The sequence below is a fragment of the Geotrypetes seraphini genome, chromosome 16, assembly GCF_902459505.1.
Source record: "Geotrypetes seraphini chromosome 16, aGeoSer1.1, whole genome shotgun sequence".
NCBI lineage: Eukaryota > Metazoa > Chordata > Amphibia > Gymnophiona > Dermophiidae > Geotrypetes > Geotrypetes seraphini.
In genome coordinates this window covers 41781362-41801618 of record NC_047099.1, presented here as the reverse complement: position 1 = coordinate 41801618, position 20257 = coordinate 41781362, and the positions used below count along the sequence as shown (strand labels likewise).

Here is a 20257-nt window from a genome sequence, read left to right as displayed (position 1 = left end):
GCACTGCATGACATGTTCTTCCACTCTAGAAGAACCGTTATCCCAGGACAAGCAGGCAGCATATTCTCACAGATGGGTGACGTCATCCACGAAGCCCAGTACGGACAGTATTAAAGTTTACTGTCAATTTAAGCTTTCAGTGAAGCTTCAATACTGCCTGCGCATGGACGAGTCAGTTTTTCTTTTTCCGCGGAGTGAAGATGACGTATCTAGACTTCGTCCAGTCAAGTTTGCCTTCCCATTTTAATTTTTCTTTTATTCTTCCTGCTATTTTCGTTTAGGTTAGCGTCTTACGCTGGTTATTTCATGGGGGAAAAAACTTTTTCCTGTTTCTAACTTTGGGCATATTGATACTTTTCTGCCTTCAGCCTTATAAAGGGCATCATCAGTTTTCCAGCAGAACTTTTACTTGACCCTTGGTTCCCACCTTGTCTTCACTGAGGAGTCCTACAAAGAGAAGAGTCCTACAAAGTTATCCCCTGAGAAAGCCAGCATGGCGAAACCGAGATCCCAAATGGGAAATCACTTGATGGGGTGCTGAGTTAGGAATATATTGAAAAATTGGGTTTCATCCTGAAGATCATCGCAGAGGATACGAGAATTGCTTCAGTTTGGAACAGAAAGACAGAAGATAAGTACAAACAGAAGGAATTTTTTTTAAAACAAATCTTTATTGATTTTTAAGGCTAACAAAAGTGCAGAACTGTATATATACATTAATCAGCAGGTTAAACACATAATCAATAACAATGCAAAAAGAATAAATCCCCCACCTTTCCTTCCATTACATTTCATCAAGGATTAAGACAAAACAAAGAGATCACCCTCCCCTGGATGTGTGTGCAAATAAACAAAAATTAAAGATAAAATACAACTACAATGAAGTAATAAAAGACATCAACAGGCCCCAAACCAGTTTAAATAAATTGCTATGCCCCAACATGTCAGCATTCATTTTCTCATACCTATAGCTTGAGCATAAATTCGCCCACCAAAAAGGAAAATTGAGGCGATCATAATTTTTCCAATTACGAGTAATCAATTGCATGACTATCCCAGTAACAGAAGGAATTAAAAGTTTAACATCTTTTGAATGAACTGTTTTAAAATGTATTAGCGCGATGATTGAGGAGCGTTTGTCACGTTGGTGTGAAAAATAAGCACTTGCTGCTGAGAGACCAGCCTTTTCTAAGCACTAAAAACATAAAATATAAAAATAAAATTAGTGGGAAAAAATGATTTTATAGTTAGTAATTTCTAGGATATGAGGATATTAGATATATGAAAGACCTGGAAATATAAAAACGTATATCTCTCGTATAGATAAAAAGTTAATAGATGGAAAGTATCCAGGCTTTGTGAGGGTCAGCATCCACGCTAATCGCGAGAAACCATCCCCATGTCATTCTTTAAGGAGAGAGGGAAGAATCAGAGTGTGAATGGACCCAGCCACTGACCTCAAGCCTTGCATTGAAGAATGCTGGTGTAGAAGCACTGAGGTCTGAGATGGTTTCCTGGAGAGAGTGACAAATTCTTTCACCATGTCATTCTCTATGCACAGGTCTGAATTGTGCCTAGTAGAGCCCCAGTGAATTCCAGATTTTGGATTGGTTGGAGGTGTGACATATTGTAATTGACTGCAAACCCTAGAAGTTCTAGGAGACGTATGGTTGAATGAACAGCTTGAGGAGATGACACTTTGACTAACCAGTCGTCAATATAAGGGAATACTTAAAAGTCATAGGAGCAGAGCATTTAAGCTACTACATCTAAAAATGTCATGAACACTCTGGGTGCTGATGCTAGACTGAATGGAAGCAACCTGTCTTGGCAATGACATGTTCCTATTAAAAAATGAAGATACTTTCTATGGACTGAAAGTATTGGAATATGCGTCTATGCTTCTTTGAGATCCAGAGAGCAAAGCCAGCCATCCTTCTCTAAGAGAGCAAGTAGAGTTCCCAGAGAGACCATCTGGAATTTCTCCTTCACTAAGAGCCTCTTCTATCAAACTGCGCAAGCAGTTTTTAGCGCAGAGCTATGCTGCTCCCGACGCTCATAGGAACTCTATGAGTGTCGAGAGCAGCGTGGACCATTCAGCGCAGCTCACTGCGCTACAAACTGCTAGCAAAGTTTGATAGAAGAGGCCCTAAATACTTGTTGAGGGCATGGAATCAAGAAATATTTGGAGTAGAACCTCTGGCCTCTCTGTAGCAGAGGTACTGGTTCTCGATGAAGGGCTGAGAGTTCCTGTTGAAGAATGGTCTGATGGGAAACAAAAGACAGCTCTTTTGGAGGTAGGCAACAGAAATGAAGAGCATATCCGTGTTGAACTGTTTGGAGGACCCAAGTGTCTGTTATAAGGGTCCAATGATGATGGTAGTGGTGTAGTCGACCTTCAATTAGCAGGTAGGAAGAGGGGATTATGGGGCATGCTGGCTAAGTGCTCTAGCAATCATTCAAAATGAGTTGGGTCTCTTGTTGTGAAGGTTGTAACTTTTGAGTTTTCTGAAGCCGAAGCCTCCTCTGTGTAGGAGCTCTAGAGCTAGTGGAGGATGGACCCATATCTCTTCTTAGTGCATGGAGAAGAATAACAGGAGTGATAGCAGCGTTTGGCAGGTTGAATTTTGGCTGTTTTGAAAGCTGCAAGGGTGGACATATTTTGCTCATGCCTTGTGACTTTTTGCATAGCTTCCTCTATTTTCTCTCCAAATAACTCATTCCCCAGGCATAGGATATTGGCAAGTCGGTCTTGAACATTTTGGTCCAGGCCTGAGATAGAGCCAGACCTGCCTGCCTCCTTTTTAGATATATTGGCCATATCACCGTTTTGGCCATATATATCACTATACCTTTACCAGGTTCTGTGGATGATGTTACCCACCTGTAGGGAGAGTGGTGCAGTGGTTAAAGCTACAGCCTCAGCACCCTGAGGCTGTGGGTTCAAACCCACGCTGCTCCTTGTGATTCTGGGCAAGTCACTTAATCCCTCCATTTGTCTTAGGTATATCAGATAGTGAATCCACTGGGACAGACAGGGAAAAATGCTTAAATTCATGTAAACCGTTCTGAGCTCCCGTGGGAGAACGGTATAGAAAATTGAATAAATAAATATGAGAATATATGTCTGCTGTCCTTGGAGTCCACCTGCTACAGGTAATGTAAGGATCTTTGCTTTACAAAGTAGAAAACACTACTATTTATAAAATAGAAAACACTAAAAACAAAGTGCAGGAAAACTAATGGAAAGAAATTAATGTATATCTCGTTGCACACAGAAAACAGCATTTAAGCAATTTTGATAATGTGGAAGAGGATCGGAAAAAATTAATAATAAGCAGAGAACCATAGATTTTGCAACTAGTGGCAGGTGTGGCTACATCTAGAACCATGAAAGGGTAAGGGGTAGGGAAATTTTATAGGTATTACTTAAGGAGAGATATAAATTAAAAGGTAGACTGATTCTGTAGGAATCAGATGAATGGAAGCCATTGGGGGAGAAGAGTAACGTTCAAGGAATTTCCAGATGAGGAGGAGGACTAGTAAAGGAGTGGATGAGTCATTTGCCAAGTGGCTCCAGAGTGCCAGTGTTAAGAAGCTATTCCATAAATCCCTAGCCCAAAAATTCTAGAGCATGTCTTCAAAATTGTACAATCAACTATTTAGCAGCAAGCAATTCTTCAGCCCTGTACCTTCAGAGACGCATTAATCAGGTAGCATACATCCAATCCTGCCAGTCACACTTTAGTCATTTCAAAATGTCAACATCCATTTCTATTACATCATAAAGACTGAAACAAATGCACTTATTAAGAGTACTTCAGGGAAGTGGTCCTCTTGTATGAATAAATATAATTTTTTTTAATATACTTATTTGTGTACAACAACATTTGTCCCACAAAATGACATCAAAATGTCTGTACATAGTGCAGTTTGCAAACACTTCCATATCAAGCACTCTCCTAGGAATTGTTGGACCTTTAGGTAATAGGAACAGAATGTCTTTATGAGGGGGGGCACTATGAATATTTTTTGAATTTGAAAGAACAGCGCTGGATTTACATTCTCTACGCACAGGTCTGAATTGTGCCTAGTAGAGCCCCAGAGAATACCAGATTTTGGATTGGTTGGAGATGTGACATCTGGTAATTGACTGCAAACCCTAGAAGTTCTAGGAGACGTATGGTTGAATGAACAGCTTGAGGAGATGACACCTTGACTAACCAGTTGTCAATATAAGGGAATACTTAAAAGTCATAGGAGCAGAGCATTTAAGCTACTACATCTAAAAATTTCATGAACACTCTGGGTGCTGATGCTAGACTGAATGGAAGCAACCTGTCTTGGCAATGACATGTTCCTATTAAAAAATGAAGATACTTTCTATGGACTGAAAGTATTGGAATATGCGTCTATGCTTCTTTGAGATCCAGAGAGCAAAGCCAGCCATCCTTCTCTAAGAGAGCAAGTAGAGTTCCCAGAGAGACCATCTGGAATTTCTCCTTCACTAAGAGCCTCTTCTATCAAACTGCGCAAGCAGTTTTTAGCGCAGAGCTACGCTGCTCCCGACGCTCATAGGAACTCTATAACTGGAGTAAATAATTGAAAAAATAATAATAATGGACTGATGTACGAGTGTGACTGGCAGGATTGGATATGCTACCTGATTGATGTATCTCTGAAGGTCCAAAGAATTGTTTACTGATAAATAGTTGATTGTGCTATACATTGATACTCATTGTGTAGTTTTGAAGACGTGTTCTAAGAATCTTTGTACTGCAGGTTTATGGAATAGTGTTGAGAGATCCCCCACATATTGCTTTTTCCTATTCAAATTGGAGTTGCAGTGTTGATAAGCTGGCATAGGTTAGAGCAATTAGTCTATCATAGGGATCCTAAATGGTCCAGTGACACTTGCATGGATCTGGTAGAGAAGAAAATCTTACACAAGTGAAAAGAAGGCTTGCTCTTCATTTGTCTTGACCATCTGAATTGATTGGGGTGAAGCTTGCCCTGTATTACTGACACGCTATTTAGTATATACTATGCTTGCTTATTTATTTACCCAAATGGAAAGACAGAATTACTGCCTTCACAGGTAATCATGCTGTCTGCATTTTGACCTTTTTCTCTGTTTCCAGCTTACCGTGACCAGCAGCACATCATCAGAGACTGCCGAGAGTGGTGTTAAGTCGGTGAGAGAGGGGAGGAAAAAGTTTTAGAAAGAGAAACAGGGCCAAGAGCTGGCAGAGAGGATCTAGAGACATGTAATATTACTTGCCATGCTTTCAGCTGGTACCCCATAACAGATGGTGGTGTTCCAAAGTTTATAAAATGACTCCTTTGATAATACAGTGTAAACACCAGACCTCAGCTAGTGAAAGGGCGTTTGATATGAAACAAATTTAGATACAGTATAACTGTAGCTTACAGATGTACCAGGAGTTAAATTTTTGTATTAAAACTATTCAACAAACACAGTAACATAGTAAATGACAGCAGATAAAGACCTGAACGGTCCATCCAGTCTGTGCATTAGTTACACGCCTTTATAAGTTCATGATTAAATTAAATTGTCTTTTTTCTTTGATATTTCTGGGCCATAGACCTTAAAGTCCACCCGGTACTGTCCTTAGGTTCCAACTACTAGAGTTGCTGTTTCACTCCAGCCTGTCCAACCACCTTGTTATTTGCCCAGCAACATCCTCATGTTCCAAGTTGCTGGAATTCCCACCGATGCCTTCCCTAGCTCATCCTACACCAGATCACCATATACGGGACAGACCGCGTAAGTCTGCCCAGTACCTGCCTCAGTTCTTCAGTTTATACATTCATTTTTTAATTAGAGATTTTCTGTCCACAACCTCCCTTGGGAGAGCATTCCAGGCATCAACCACCCTCTCCATGAAAAATAATTTCCTAATGTTACTCCTTGGTTTACCTCCCTGCAATCTCAATAAATGCCCTCTAGTTTTACCATTGTCCCTTGTTTTATATTAATACCTTGTAAGTGTTTAAACATCTGTATCTTATTCCTCCAGAGTACAGGCAGTCCCCTGGATAAGAACGAGTTTCGTTTTTAAAACTGTTCTTAAGTCAGATTTATATGTATTTGGCCTAGTGGGTAGGGATGTTGGATTTGCAGGGAGAAAAAGAGTACAAATCTCTCTGGACTAGCACAGATTTGTAGAAAACTTTTTTTCCCTCTCAAGTCCTATTCTAGTATTCCTACCACCTTCTCCACCTCATTGAGATCCTTTCCAGCATCATGTTGCATCTCTCTTTCCACCATGTCCAACGTTCCTCCCTCTTGCATCCCACATCTCCCTCTCTCTTCCCATGCATCTCTACCTCACTCCTCTCCCACCATCATGTCCAATAATTCTCTCTTTCCCTCATTTCCTCCATCCTATGTCCCAAGTTCATGCTCCCCTCCCTCCCTTCTTTGTCCCAACATGCCCTCTTCAGTTTTTGTCCCATGTTCATGCCTCCCTCCCATAGGTGTTTACCTTTTGTTCTGGCTGCCGCAGTGCCGGCTCTAAGATGTCCTCTGACATCGGAGGAAAGGCTTCTGGGTCAACCGTGGTTTTGAGAACAAGTGCACCTGGAAAGGAGGAGGAGGCGGCCTACTTCAGAGGGGAGGAGCGGAGAAGCTGGACTCTCCGGACCCATGTTCATAACTATGAGTCCGTCATAAGTCAGACATCCGTAACCTGGGGACCACCTGTATACATATTCTGGTCTTCTAGTCTCTTCTAATACTACTTTTGGTGCAAATACCCTATTTTTTGTCGCCTTTCTCTGGACTGCTTCATTCACAAACACATACCAAGAAACATACATGATGCACCTGTGGAGAGCCCACCTAAATTGTGACCCCCATTTGAGGTAATAATGACCTACAGTTTGGGAAGCGCTGTTATAGTCAGGATTCCCAAGGTACCAGTCTTCTGCAGCTCTGACCAGAACTTTGTGTTTAAATATATCACCATACTGATGGGATGAGGCAGGTATGGTGATGGTACATAGCATGCATAGCATAGGATTAATGAGTGGCACAAATAGACTACAAGTCTTGTAGAAGCGCCCCCCATGTTGTCAAGGAGCTCTACAGGGCCACAGTCTATACAGTTTATCATACTGTTTGTGTTCTGTTTTCTGTGTTTCCAGCCATCCAAAAGGAGAAAGTCTATTTCCAAAGATGCTTCAAGTTCAGGAAAGCTGGTGAGAGAGCAACAAATTTGGCTTGAGATAGCAGTTGAGTGCAAGGCAGTTATGGAGTTATGGCTGGGGTTATTAAATTCCTTTCTGCATCAATATAGTGCCTTAAACCAGGTGTTCAACAAAAAGTTAAAATGTAGTTCAGTACTTGAAATGGATCTTCGAGCATGTCACTATCCTCCAATTCTTAAAGTCACATCAAGTGTCTGTGACCGAATTAGGTTGGGATCCCAGGTTTTCTGGTTCCCAGCCTCATGTTCTAAGCATTAGGTGACCAACTCTCTTGTTATGTGAGTATTATGGACTTGAGAGAGGTTTTTTTTTAAATTGAATTTTGTTAGGTAAATAGAGTATTATTCATGACATCAAAGAATTTGATGCAACATCCAAAAAGGGTCAAAACATAACATTTCAGTCTAAACAAACAAGGAGCTATCTACCTCTTCCTACCTATCATTTGGATAGAAAATCAAGTCCAGATTCCTCACTTAAGGCCCTAATGCAGTGCCGTGAATTACTATGTTAGCTAGTTTTCATATTAAGACTATCCTAACCAACAATGCAGAAAAATCATACCTGTTGAGTGACACTGGTTGGCTTCTGCCAGATGGATGTAGCATCATTATGGTTGAATGGGAATGCAAGCTGGGGAGGTACATCATAACAGCTTTCTTGTAGTTAATATTGCATGTTTGTTCTGTTTACAGACAGTCCGCAGGAGGCCTTCAAGAGGTTCTAAGAGTGAATTAAAGCCGGTGAGGGACAGAGACAAAAGTTACTAAACATGTACACCAGGAATTGGGGAGAGGTAGATCAGAAAGTAGAAGGCTGGCCTGAGAATTGGAGGGGAGGGGAGGGGGAAAGATATATAAAAATGAAAGACCAATGTTACACAGATGAAGAAGCAATCTTTCCTCCTAATTACTAGCTATAAATTTTTCACACATAAAATGGTTGTTCTAGTGCAGGGGTAGACAATTCTGGTCCTCAAGAGCCACAGGCAGGTCAGGTTTTCTGGATATCCACAATAAATATGCATGAGATAGATTTGCATGTCAAGGAAGCAGTGCATGCAAATCCATCTTGTATATATTCATTGTGGATATGCTGAAAACCTGACCTGCCTGTGGCTCTTGAGGACTGGAATTGCCTACCCCTGTTCTAGTGCAATAGGTGTGTCATTCTGGATGGACAGGTAAGTGCTCACGAGCCGTGCAGAAGGAATCCACTCCATCTTTTGAATCCCTCCTCCACTAGAGGGCTTTGCTGCTCCCTTCAGTTTTTCCTTGTACACATGAACCAGGAGGAGTCTGTGATCTACTCAGGTTTATTTATTTTAATTTTTTGTCTTTTTTGCTGTATTTTGACTGATTTTGGTACTAAGTAACTGACAGTTCAATCCCTTTATGATGCATATTGGCCAGCCTGCTGAAATCTTTTGGAACTCAAGGTCCCATGTAGCATTGCTCACCTACTGCATCACAGGGGCTTGAGCGCAAGCCGATGTGCATCTGGAGGGTTCAGCGAGGTCTCACAGGATAGTTTGTGTTTCACCTCCCCCATTTTGGGTCTTTGGGGATTCGAGGCACAGTCAGACACCAGTCAGCCCAAAGATTCAGCACTGGAGGAGTGGTCTGTTTGAGGTAGTGATTTCTTTTCCCAGATCCAACTACCTTTTGGAGCTGAAACAGGCTACAGCACATTTCCAGCACAAATCACATTACATTACATTACATTAGGGATTTCTATTCCGCCTGTGCCTTGCGGTTCTAGGCGGATTACAAAATCACAGTGAGTAAGGCTATTGCAGCCTATGAGCGGGAGGGGGGTGTCCTTAAAACTTCTTTATTAATGTTTCTGCCTCTTCCCTTAGATTTCCCCACCTCCAAAATCCTAAAATCACTGGGGGGGGGGTGTTTTTTAAAAAAATTTTGGTTAAATCATTTTGGAGCCATCTCAAATACAGTAAATAAATACTGCCATGGCAGCCATCTTGGATTTCCCCCCAAAATTATTTGTTCTCCAGAAGTTTAAAATTGCCTTGTTTTGCTCAATTCATGCCAGGCTTGCTCTGGATGAGTGCCTGAAAAGCACCCTTGCACCACATGCCATGCAGCACGTGAAAGGGGAGCGGGAGCAGTCGGTTTAGCCTCCCCTTTGCTCTTTAGGTCTGAGGAATGGTTGGGGGTCCTTTTGGTTGGGAGCAAATTCCTTCCAGAGCACTGGAACAGCAGTCATCTTAAATGCAGGAGTGTAGGGGCCATGGAGCACAAGAGACGTAAGCTGGAGGCATCTAAAGGAGACTCCTCGCTGCCTATCACAGCATTTTCTCCAGAATTTATCAGTCTGATGTATGGCCAAAATCCTCTGGCAGCACACCAGGAGGCACACAAGGGGATTGGGGCTCCCAGGGCACATCTGCCTCAGTTTCAAAGGCTGGCCAGAATCTGGTAGGCCTTTCCAAGGGAGACTCAGAGATGAAGGGTCTATTTCTAAGCTCTTACTGTCACAGAGGGAGTGTTCTGTCAGGAGATACAAGGTCACAGGCAGGTACGTGTGCACTAGATACAGTGGTGACCCTACAGTTCGCTGGCTATTCAGGCCCTCTGCTCTGTTAGAGCTTATTTCTGACTCTTTGTGGGAGTTAAACTTGGACTCCCAGTAAGACTCCTCTGCTCCCTGTTCTAAAATGAGCAGAGTGAGAGCCCAATAGTCTTTGTTTCCCTGGCATGCTGATAGTAGTATATTGGTCATGGAGCATTGGGATGCTCCTGAAGAGTCCCTTAGAGCAGTCGGTACAATGGCTCGCCTGTATCTGATGGCATATGAGTGTTGTCAACTGTTCGCTCAGGCCAAGGTAGATTCCTTGGTAGCGCAACGTCAGAGGGAAGGCTTCCAGATGAGGTACAGAACGCGTGCGAGGAGCCGCTTCCCACAGCTTTGTGCAATGCAGTGCTCAGGGAGCCAGCCCGAAGACCCTGCGTTGATTGCACTGTGGACCAGCCTGAAGCTAACACCGGGGGGCAGGCCAGAAGGCAAGGCACATGGATTGAGAGAGACAACAACGGAAAGGGAAATGCTTTTATTTTTTTTTTATTTAGTGATTTTACATCTGCTGTCTGTTCAGGAAGAAATGCATTTGTTTGGTTTTCTCTGGGGCTTGTACTGCTTATAGAGTCTTGCATCTTAGGGTTTGTTTGTAAATATTAGTACTTTTAGTTTTTGGTCCTGCATTTGCATGGGGTTATCTGTTTTCTGGTAGGATTGAATGTTGAAAAGCATACAGTGTGCTTTGTGTATTTTAATTTTGTGGTTAACCATTATGTGTTGTTAATACGATTATATTGTATGTATGTATATATGAAAAATGGATGGAAAAATGGTGATACAATTAGTACTATTATGGGGCGGAGATTGGGTGGAGATGGGCACGACCTAGCCCAGTGATCTTCAACTGCGGGTCCACAAAATAATTATTTTATTTCCGCCAGTCCATAGGTGTCAAAAGGTTGAAGCACATTGGTCTAGAATGTCTCACCTATTGCACTGGAAAAGGAGATTATGTACTTACCCTGGTAAGCTCTTTTCCAGTAGAAGATGAGACATTCTAGACTGCTGCCCTGTCCTTCCTGTGCCTGCTTAGTTTTCAGTCTATTTATGCTTCTCCAAGCTGATTCTTTGATGCCTGTCAGCTCTTGACAGCTGGGAAGAATTTGTATATATGTTTCAATCTATTGGGGAATAGCTTCTTTAAGCTTATGTTGGCATTTAACTTTAATGTTGAGTGAATTCTTGAGCAGAACGCTTGGTTTGAGCCTGTTGTTACAGGTGCCTCTACTTCACGTGTTTTGGGTGGCTCTCCATGCTTGGGTACTAACTGTAGAGGGAGTTAAACAGCCCAGTGAAGTACTATAGAGGTAGAGTGAAAAATCAAGAGTGGATTCCTTCTGCAGTATGTGGTTAAAGGGAAATAACCCTACTGTCTAGAAAGTCTCACCTATCTACTGGAAAAGAGCTTACCAGGGTAAGTACATAATCTCCGTTCAGCAAGGTAAGAACCTAATCTCTTGTTGGGAGCATCTCTCTTCAATAACTAAATAGCCCATCAAGTCTGCTCTTTGGTGCTTGTGGCAGGAGCAGATTTGAGGATTCTGTTTTAACCTTCCATTCAGAACTCTTTGGTTATAGCCTGTTCATCTGAAGTCAGAGGACCGCATGGAAATGGTTCACAATATGAAACATTGCAAGAAGACTCATAAGCAAGATGCAGCACAGCCCAACTTCATTGTCTTGATGTTCTTTAGAGGAATGTTATCTAATTGCAACATGAAGCATAATTGATATAAAAAATGGTAATACTTCTAAATCACTCTTACTATGGCTCGGAAATTGTTTTTAAACTTTAAAATGTTGGGATCTGTAGCATGTCAAAATACCCTGTTCTTTACCACTACATGTGTTTAAAGAAGCAAAGTTTCTGTGAGAATAGCAGCCATCTTCCCTGTAATATGAAGTCTATCCAGAAACCAAGACCAATAATCCTGTATTTTTTGAGTTTGTGCTGTAGATCTAGAAACAGTTCCTTGTCTGGCCTTCAGGTTGTAATACCAAGTTGTATGAATGTGATGTGTTCAGTTGTATTGAAAAGATATATAACCATCACCGAGTATAAAGATTAGACATGGGGGGGGGAGCAAAACTGACTATATAGCAAGTTCACATTCCTGTTGGAGGTATCCCCTTCCTATTTTCATCCTGGTCAGCAGGGAGGAGCAGGAGGACCTCTGATGGGAAACATTGCACTTCTTAGGAATTTGTATATTTTGGGTCATGAAGAAAAGAGCCAGTATAAAATCATGGTGGGGGGGGTGTATTGTAATTTTATAGAAGTTGTCATGGCAAGGACGCAAAAGGGAAATGTATGTGATCACTGCTAATCATACAATCTACATTCTGCTCCCTCTCTTCCCAGCCAAACAAAAAGAAAAGGTCTTCTTTGGAAGTTGCTGAATGTGAAAGAAACCTGGTGAGAGACGGAGAAAAGATGTGTATAAATTTGGCTGGGCAGTTTATGAAGGTGGGAGGGAAGATAGGTAGGAACCCTAAGTGCTAATCCATACTGTCTCAGCAATTTGCCTAGAGGCTAGATACTCAGAGGGGATGGGATTGCAATTTTTATCGTAATTAGAATTGATATCCAATCATTATGAAAGTAAACGGGCCTTCGGGACATTTGGAGTATTGAGATTAAGCATCAAATGAATGCATCTCAATGGCCACAAATTAGGTCTTGGAAGATGAGATGCATCTATGAGACAAACTTGGTTTTTTCTATTACATAGAGCATTTTGGACCCCGGTACGTTTACAGCAGTTGTTAGATGGCTCTAAATCTAATAGATGTTGGCACTGTCATCTCAAAGCTGGGACATTAGATCATTTATTATTCTATTGTCCATTGATTCTTGCTTTTTGGAAATCAATATGGGGTCAAATAAATTGTATGTTGGAAAATCCAGTGTAATTGTCCTATGATACTGTGTTGTTTGGCATGTCAATGAGGGCTAAGAGCCAAATATCAGCTAAAAATACCACAATTATATCTCTCAGTTGCTTTAGTCAAGTCACCACACAATTTTTTGTGTTTGCTTGGTTGCCAAAATTCTTCTCACTGGCTATGGCTTCTTCACTAGCCCCTACTCAATATGTTTCACAATTTTTTGGCTTTTTTTAAGTGCTTCATTATATCTCAAACTTATTAAAGTGCTTAATGTCAATAACTTAACCGTTATAAAAACTGGTTTAAACTTATTATATTTTCTTTTTTTTATAAATCTTTATTCATTTTCAGAAATTACAACAAGTGTACAATAATCACTCAGAAATAGATTAATTAATCACTTGACAATCTTATTTGTAATCCTCCAAATATATAAATATAAAAGAATCCCATCCCTCCCACCCATATATTTTTTTTAATAAATTTCTTTATTCATTTTTTCATATTACAAGTGTATCAGAAAAATACATATAATCTTATAAACACACACTTGATTTTCCTTCATGAATACTTTAAGTACAATATATCATATTTATATTCATATTTTTATAATGTTTTAGATAATATGTAAATCATTTAATATGTATGACAAATATAAATAAAATAAAAAAAGCCCCCCCAAGCCCTCCCTTCCTATTTCAGAAAATCTCACCTAATACTTCAAAATGCATTAATTAATTCATACATATTGTAAGGTAAATAAAATAATACCCACCCACATCCCCACTTAAATCTCTTATTATGGGAAAATGTTATTAATCATTACAAAAATCTGCTAATGGTCTCCAAATCTTCAGAAATTTACCAAAATAACCTATATTAATAATTAACAATTATCAATTATTGTCATTCATATTCCCACCCTCCCTTTATCTTAACCAATACTGAGATAAGATCATCAAGAAAAAGAATATAATAAGATAAGTGAGAAGAATTTTGGCAACCAAGCAAACACAAAAAATTGTGTGGTGACCATGTCTGAAGCCCTGATAATTTGACTAAAGCAATTTATTAAGAAGAGAGAGCGGCATTGAGAGAGATAGTTGTGGTATTATGAATGGTTTACCAATGCCAGAGTATTGACTGAGATTATAACGTGTGAAAAGGGGTTGCCATACAGCATATTACGAGTAATTGGAAGAGACTTAATCACAGTTTCTGGTGGAATTCATTATGTCACATTTATAAAATGGAAAGGACAATAGCTGTACAGAAGGGGATTTTTAGGAAATTTCAGGAGATTTGGGAGCCATTAACAAAATATTGTAATGATTGAATATTTCTTTTCCCCTTAAAAATGCACAGCCAAGATGGGGGGAGGAAGGGAAGTGTTTTTTGATTTGAACATTAAATAAAGTATATAGGAATAAGGTTTATGATAAGTTTTTCTTGAATTTAAAGAATAATTAAGTAGGGGGAGGGGGGAAAAATTCTGATATAGAGTTTTAACGGAATATTAAGTGTTGTATTTGTGTTTAAAATGCTATAAATTCTGTTACACTTATTTATTTATTTTTTTTAATCTTTATTCATTTTTATCTTTCATCAAGTACATAATATAACATCATTTAAATTAATACACATCACTTGAATTTCTTTCTATTATCTTAAATACATGAATTTATTCCTTCTCAGACCCACCCTTCCCACAAATATTTTAATCATAAATTGTATATAAATATTACATTCATATCTATTAAGTAAACTTTAAACAGAATTTAATACCACCTCCTCCCCTTATTGTGAATGTATTTTCAAATGGGAAAGGTCTGTTACGCGTATTGTAAGTATATTAAAAATGAATAAAGAATTGGAAAAAAAATGAAAGTAAACATTCTATTTATATACATTTCTTAATATATTGTCATTTATTGTATCAAGGTAGCTTACAATAAAATAGCATATAAAGCTGTATAGTTTAAAAAAACTAACCATATCTAGTACTAATATTCCAAGTCTTTAAGGTGCTGAAAATTCCTGAGCATCCCCCCCCCCCCCCCAAAGAACATAGGTATTGAGACCCAGCTATTAGGATGAATCTCTTGTGCACCAGTAGGAAAGGTATCTGATTAGCTGAAGTGTTAGGATTTCTTTGTAAATATTGTGCAAAATAAATGATTTGATGGTGGTTGTCAGTTAATGAAGGGAAAATTGTGGACTGTTACTAGGATGGAGTAGAGGAGATTCAGTTGTTGAAGGGCTTATAGGACATTGTCCAGGAAATAAGGACTGCACACTGCTATCCTGTGTGTTCTGAGCTTAAAGAAGCTAACTAAAGGATTCATAGGTCACCTCATTTTCTACTTCTTTCTCTTCCACTCCCAGCCAACTACAGCAAAGAAATCAGATGCTGAAATGGAAGGAGAGCCAGAGGGTGATGGGGAGAAGAAAGGAAATGCAGAGGGCAGCAGCGATGAAGAAGGCAAATTAGTGATCGATGAGCAATCCAAGGAGAAGAACGAGAGAGCTGGAATCAAGAGGAAAACAGAGGATGCACTGGAGGTAATTTGGAGAGAGTAGGGAAGCAAAGACCAGATTAGTGATCTTGTCGCCGCCCCCCTTAAAAAAAATAAAGGTTCATTAACAAGCGACAGGGCAGAGTGGGCTCAAGCCAAACATGAAAAGGTAAAATCTAAAGGACATTGCTTAGATTTGCCTAGATGGGGCTGTTTGACTAGCAACCAATGGAACAGGGTTGATCACATGTTTGTCATGCCTTTCAGTAGCAGCTGCTAATTGAAATGACACTTGAGGGAAAGAATGAAGACAAAGGGACCACATGTTTGGGACTGTTGACTTATCCCCAGATTTTCATTTTGAATTTCAGATGTTCTCTTACTTGGAATACAAGAACTTCATGGTGTATACTTGTCATGTGATCTACTCCCAGGTTACTGCACAGGGAGGCTGTGATATGTAGGAGTTTTCAGAAATGAAATACCATATTATTCGCTCCATTAGATGCACTTTTCCCCCCAAAAAAATTGGGTGGAAATAAGGGTGCTTCTTATGGAGCTAATACCCCCCCTGTTACCTTATTTAAATGCTGGTGCCCTCCCTTGCTGAGAGCGGTGCACAAGGCTGGCTGGCTGCCTGTTTCCCACCCTTCCCCAGAGAACTGACGGCTGACGCGGTTGCCTCCTCTTCTGTTCTCTTGTGGCATAGCGGTTGCCTGCTTGATCCATTGCCGCTTCCCGTGAGAACTGTAGACAGGGATCTCAGTGTTTATCCCACTCATCTTTGAATTTTGTAACTGTTTTTGACCTAACCACTTCCACCGACAGGGTATTCCAGGCATAAGTTTTGCACAGTGTAGTGTATATAATAAGTATGTGTTCCTGTTAGAACCATGCCATCATAGAAATGCACCATTGTATCATGTGCTGCGAGTCGCTTAATTTCAGTTCCATAAACTGAAAAGATCCAGATGGATCACTACATTGTGCAGTAAAATAAACACACATAACCATTTAAGGAGTAAGAAAGAAATTCTCTGTCCTGCAACGTAAATTATGCATGCTGTAAGGAAGGGCCGTTTTGATCATTTTCAGAGTCTGCCCTGCCACCTCCCCCACCAGAGTTCTGTTAAATTCAATCATCTTGATCACCCCAATACCCTTCCAGATAAATACTGTAGAAATGTATAATTGGACGTCATTTTTTCAAACACAGCACATGTGATGAGGGTCGTTTACAAAATTAATTTACCATGCTAGTTGAAAACTGGTCTTGGTGATAAGAGGTTATGCTGGTAGTTTGTGTGCAGCAAATAGCAGCTGCTGTCAATCACTTGACCATCTGGTGTACCTAAAGATTAAGCTGGCCCTGACCATGTTGGCCATTTTGTACAGTGCTGTGTATCCTGGTGCCTTGGTAGGGGAGGGTCATTAGGGTGGGCAGACTAGATGGGCCGTGGCCCTTATCTGCCGTCTATTTCTATGTTTCTATGTTATGTTAGTATGCTGAAGGTACAATAATTGTTCTCATTTCTTAGGTTTCCCCTAAACGAGCCAAGGAAGCAGAAGATCAAGCAGAAGAGAAGGTGGAAAATGAAGAGCCCCCCAAAGAGGTGGAGAACAACAGCAGTAGCAAGCCCCATGATACGACAGATGCCACAGGGAAACAAGAAAGCCAGGAAAGCCACGCTGTTCTTGCTGAAGAGAACAAAGATCACAAGGAGAGGTACATGCCCCATGCAGGGGAGGGGGCAGAGAAGATGAACTAGAAAAGGAACTCCTTTATGAAGAAAGGTTAAGTTAGGGCTTTTCATCTTGGACAAACTGCTGAGTGAGATGGATCAAGTTAATACGGAACAGTCAAACGGTTAACAGAAAATGTTCAAGTCTGTAGTGTGGCTATGTATGCATATCTGATCTGGAGAAGCAGTTACTTTTTTATTTATCTGAGCATAGCTTTTTTTAAAGGAATTTAACTGTGCAGTGAAAATGAATAAGGGGACCCTACTGGATCCATTGTAGTGTGTAAAGGTGCAGTCTCTAACAAATCTAAGGAGCTCCCATAAGGTGCTGTTGCTTTCCCAGAAGCTTGTTGTTTGTAAACTGCCGAGTCCTGTTTGTGAGTGCTCATAGGTCTTGTTGATTGGAGTGACTCTCATGTGCTAGGACAGTGGTTCCCAATGGAGGTAGTGCATAGAAATCTAGCTCAAGAATATTCAGTGTAGATACCCCCCAGTGCTAGAATTTGGACAAGCCAGTATTGAAACTTGAGTGCTAGCCTCTCATTATATGACTTAGGGAAAAAGGTGCTAACATAGTGAATACTTTAGAAGGATAAATCAAAACAACTCATTGAAACCCCACTCTCTCTCTCAGTCTGTAGCTGCCAGCATTTTGAAGATGAGCCGATTCTCCCAAACCAGTTGTTGTTGCTGGGCCTGACTGGATGCTTCTAAACAAGAAATCAAAAGACAAAGAATCAACCAGATTTCATCAGCTCACCACGCTTGCAACTCCAAAAGAAACAGATACAAATGAAATTCTGACCCAGCAGTTGCCAGGGCTGTATGCTTGCAGTAGTGATTTCCAGGGTGCTAGTCAGGTCACTTAAAATAATTCCATGCCTGTCAAGCTTTTATTTTTCTTCAGTTACTTTACATTGGAATTTCTTTTCCCTCCCATTCACGGCAGTCTCATCCCTGCCTGAGGTTAAACTCACGTTTGGCATGGAAAAAGAGGGCCATGCCACTTCTTTGGCAGCTGGCACACCCTTAAATAGATGAAATCATTGCTTCTCTGCTTTTTTAATGCATTTTTAAATTGTGATTGTTTATGCTATGTGCTTTACATGGAAATCTACTAATCCAGTGGTGTCTACATTGTAATTTGCCCAGTTAAAAGAAGTCCAAGAAGAATCTAGGACCAGAATGTGTGTGTTGAGAACCTCCCCAGCTCACAGAACTTGAAATTTACTTTATTTTTAGGAATCAGAGGCAGTGCCTGATATCCATTTGTGTGGAAGTCAGTCTGACCTGTTTTTTTACTGCCCAGCCCTGTCCTATGGTTAAATTGCAGTCAGCTTGATATATTGGTGCAGCATGCCTTCAGCGTTGTTTGACAGCTGAATTTGAAGCCAGATTAAAAAAAGGGATCCTCTACTAGCTATTTATGATCAGTTTGGGAGGTGCCTGTGACATGCCATCCAAACCCAGTTTCTCAGGAATTGCTCCTTTGCTTTTGTTCACTGAGGACCAAAGACACAGCAAACCTGTTCCCAGCCCCAGCACATGCCTCCCAACACTATCTTGCAGTTAAAAAATAAAATGCATTTTAATGCATTTCTTTGGGGTTAACTTCCATTTAAAGAAGCTTGAAATCTAATTTTCCCACTGGCATCTGTTTTTGATGAAGTAAATGGTTTACTAGAAACTCAGCACAAGTAGTTTTAGGTTTGAAGTGATTTAACAATTTTTGCCTCTGTCCTTGATATTGTATGATACCTAACACACATGCTCTGGCTCTAGACCTTTTTGGAGGCAGATGTCCACTACAAGCTCTTTTGTCAATCTGTGGGAGTGGTGGTTGTGATTAAGGTTTTAATAACCACAGATACAGAATTAGAATTTTCTCTACTTCCTGCTCTCTGGTGGTAGCAGCTGGGGGGCGGTGATCTTGCTTTTAAATCCATTTGTGTTTTGCTTGGGATCAGGGAAATTATTAATCAGAATGATGAAAAAATATATACAAGAACCCACTCCAACAGAATTTACTGGAAGAGGTTATGGTGTATATGGCAGTCATTGCAGACAAAGCTTTAACTCAGTTTTGGTTCTTTAAACACATTTCTGCTTAGAGGCATGCCGCAGGGTATTGAAGGCAGAAAATGTTCATCTGTATAATATTTATAGCAGCAGGGTGTGGAGTGCATTCATCCACTTGTAAAAATTTAAAAAAGTTTTGTTAAAAATTTTAAAGAAAAAAATTGTACATTTAGCATTTTACTTTTGATAAAACATATAGCGCAAGAACTAGTGAAAAACCTGAATATTAAGTGGAATCAATTTGCGAACATGTTACTTAATGCAGTGCAAAAAAAACAAATGTAATGTATTTTAATAAAACTGCTGCCGAAGGAGACTAGAAGCTGCCTTCATGATGATGGAAAAAGGCCCAGGCAGGAGCTGTCCTGTTGGCTTCAGTGTCTTAGTTCTGCTGCTGTCAGTCTCCTCAGAGTGCTAAGTCTCTGGGCTTGTCTTTAATACCAGTAGGTATGTCTGTACTCCTTTGGAGGACATTTCTAAAGATTCAGCAATTGGTTTTCCAGTAAGGTTTTGGGATAGTATGGCTGTTTTGATTAATGTATCTGTCCTTCCCCTCCTCTACCAGTCTAGTTCATAGGGGATAGGGTGAAATTTCATACTGTTTCTGTACATAAAGCACAAACTACTTTCTGCCGTGAAGTGATAGCAAGCAGCAGACCCTATGAAATACTTTCAGATCAAGAACACATCTTGAGCTTCTGTTCACTTCCAATCTGCTGGAGGGGGGTTTAATTGCAGATCTGGAAATTACAGCACTGGAGAAGCTTATCGAGATTTTAATGCTCTTGCATCAGCTTAACTCTTCTTTGGCACTGGTCTTCTAAAAGATCACCACTTTTTTCAGGAAGGTTGTACTGTATATAGTAACAGTACAAGGGAAGTATCTCACAAAAAGGCAGAGGATTGAGAAAATCACTAAGCAAGATGGCCAGGTTTTGATCAGTGAGCAAATAAATCGTGATTCAAGCCTAGATTTTAGTCTATTTACTGTAATATGTTCAGGGTTATTGGATATAAATTTAAGGTCAGAAAAAGATTAACTATATCTAACGGTGCAACTGACCTGGATTTGTTACAAAACCTGTGGAGAGTGATCAAACTTAGATTTGTAAAAATACGCAGAGATATGAAACTCTGTAAGGAAGGCTGAAAAACCTCCCTTGGGTGAAGAGTTCACCTTCCAGTCACTGTTATTTTATA

The 20257-nt window shown here is 40.2% G+C and overlaps 1 protein-coding gene across 4 annotated transcripts in view; it reads left to right on the top strand.

The window, feature by feature from the left end:
• The window catches only part of HDGF (heparin binding growth factor), a 45641-nt gene extending 25677 nt beyond the window's left edge, over positions 1 to 19964 (top strand). For 2 of the 4 annotated variants that reach the window (XM_033923526.1, XM_033923523.1), the window contains 7 exons: positions 5142 to 5195; positions 7171 to 7224; positions 7929 to 7976; positions 12194 to 12247; positions 15106 to 15282; positions 16775 to 16962; positions 17613 to 19964. In XM_033923526.1, coding sequence (XP_033779417.1) covers positions 5142 to 5195; positions 7171 to 7224; positions 7929 to 7976; positions 12194 to 12247; positions 15106 to 15282; positions 16775 to 16962; positions 17613 to 17619 — 582 coding nt within the window. In that variant the 3' untranslated portion in view covers positions 17620 to 19964. The remainder of the gene's footprint in view (positions 1 to 5141; positions 5196 to 7170; positions 7225 to 7928; positions 7977 to 12193; positions 12248 to 15105; positions 15283 to 16774; positions 16963 to 17612) is intronic. The other 2 variants (XM_033923524.1, XM_033923527.1) reach the window with 1 other exon arrangement.
• The last annotated feature ends 293 nt before the right edge of the window (positions 19965 to 20257 follow it).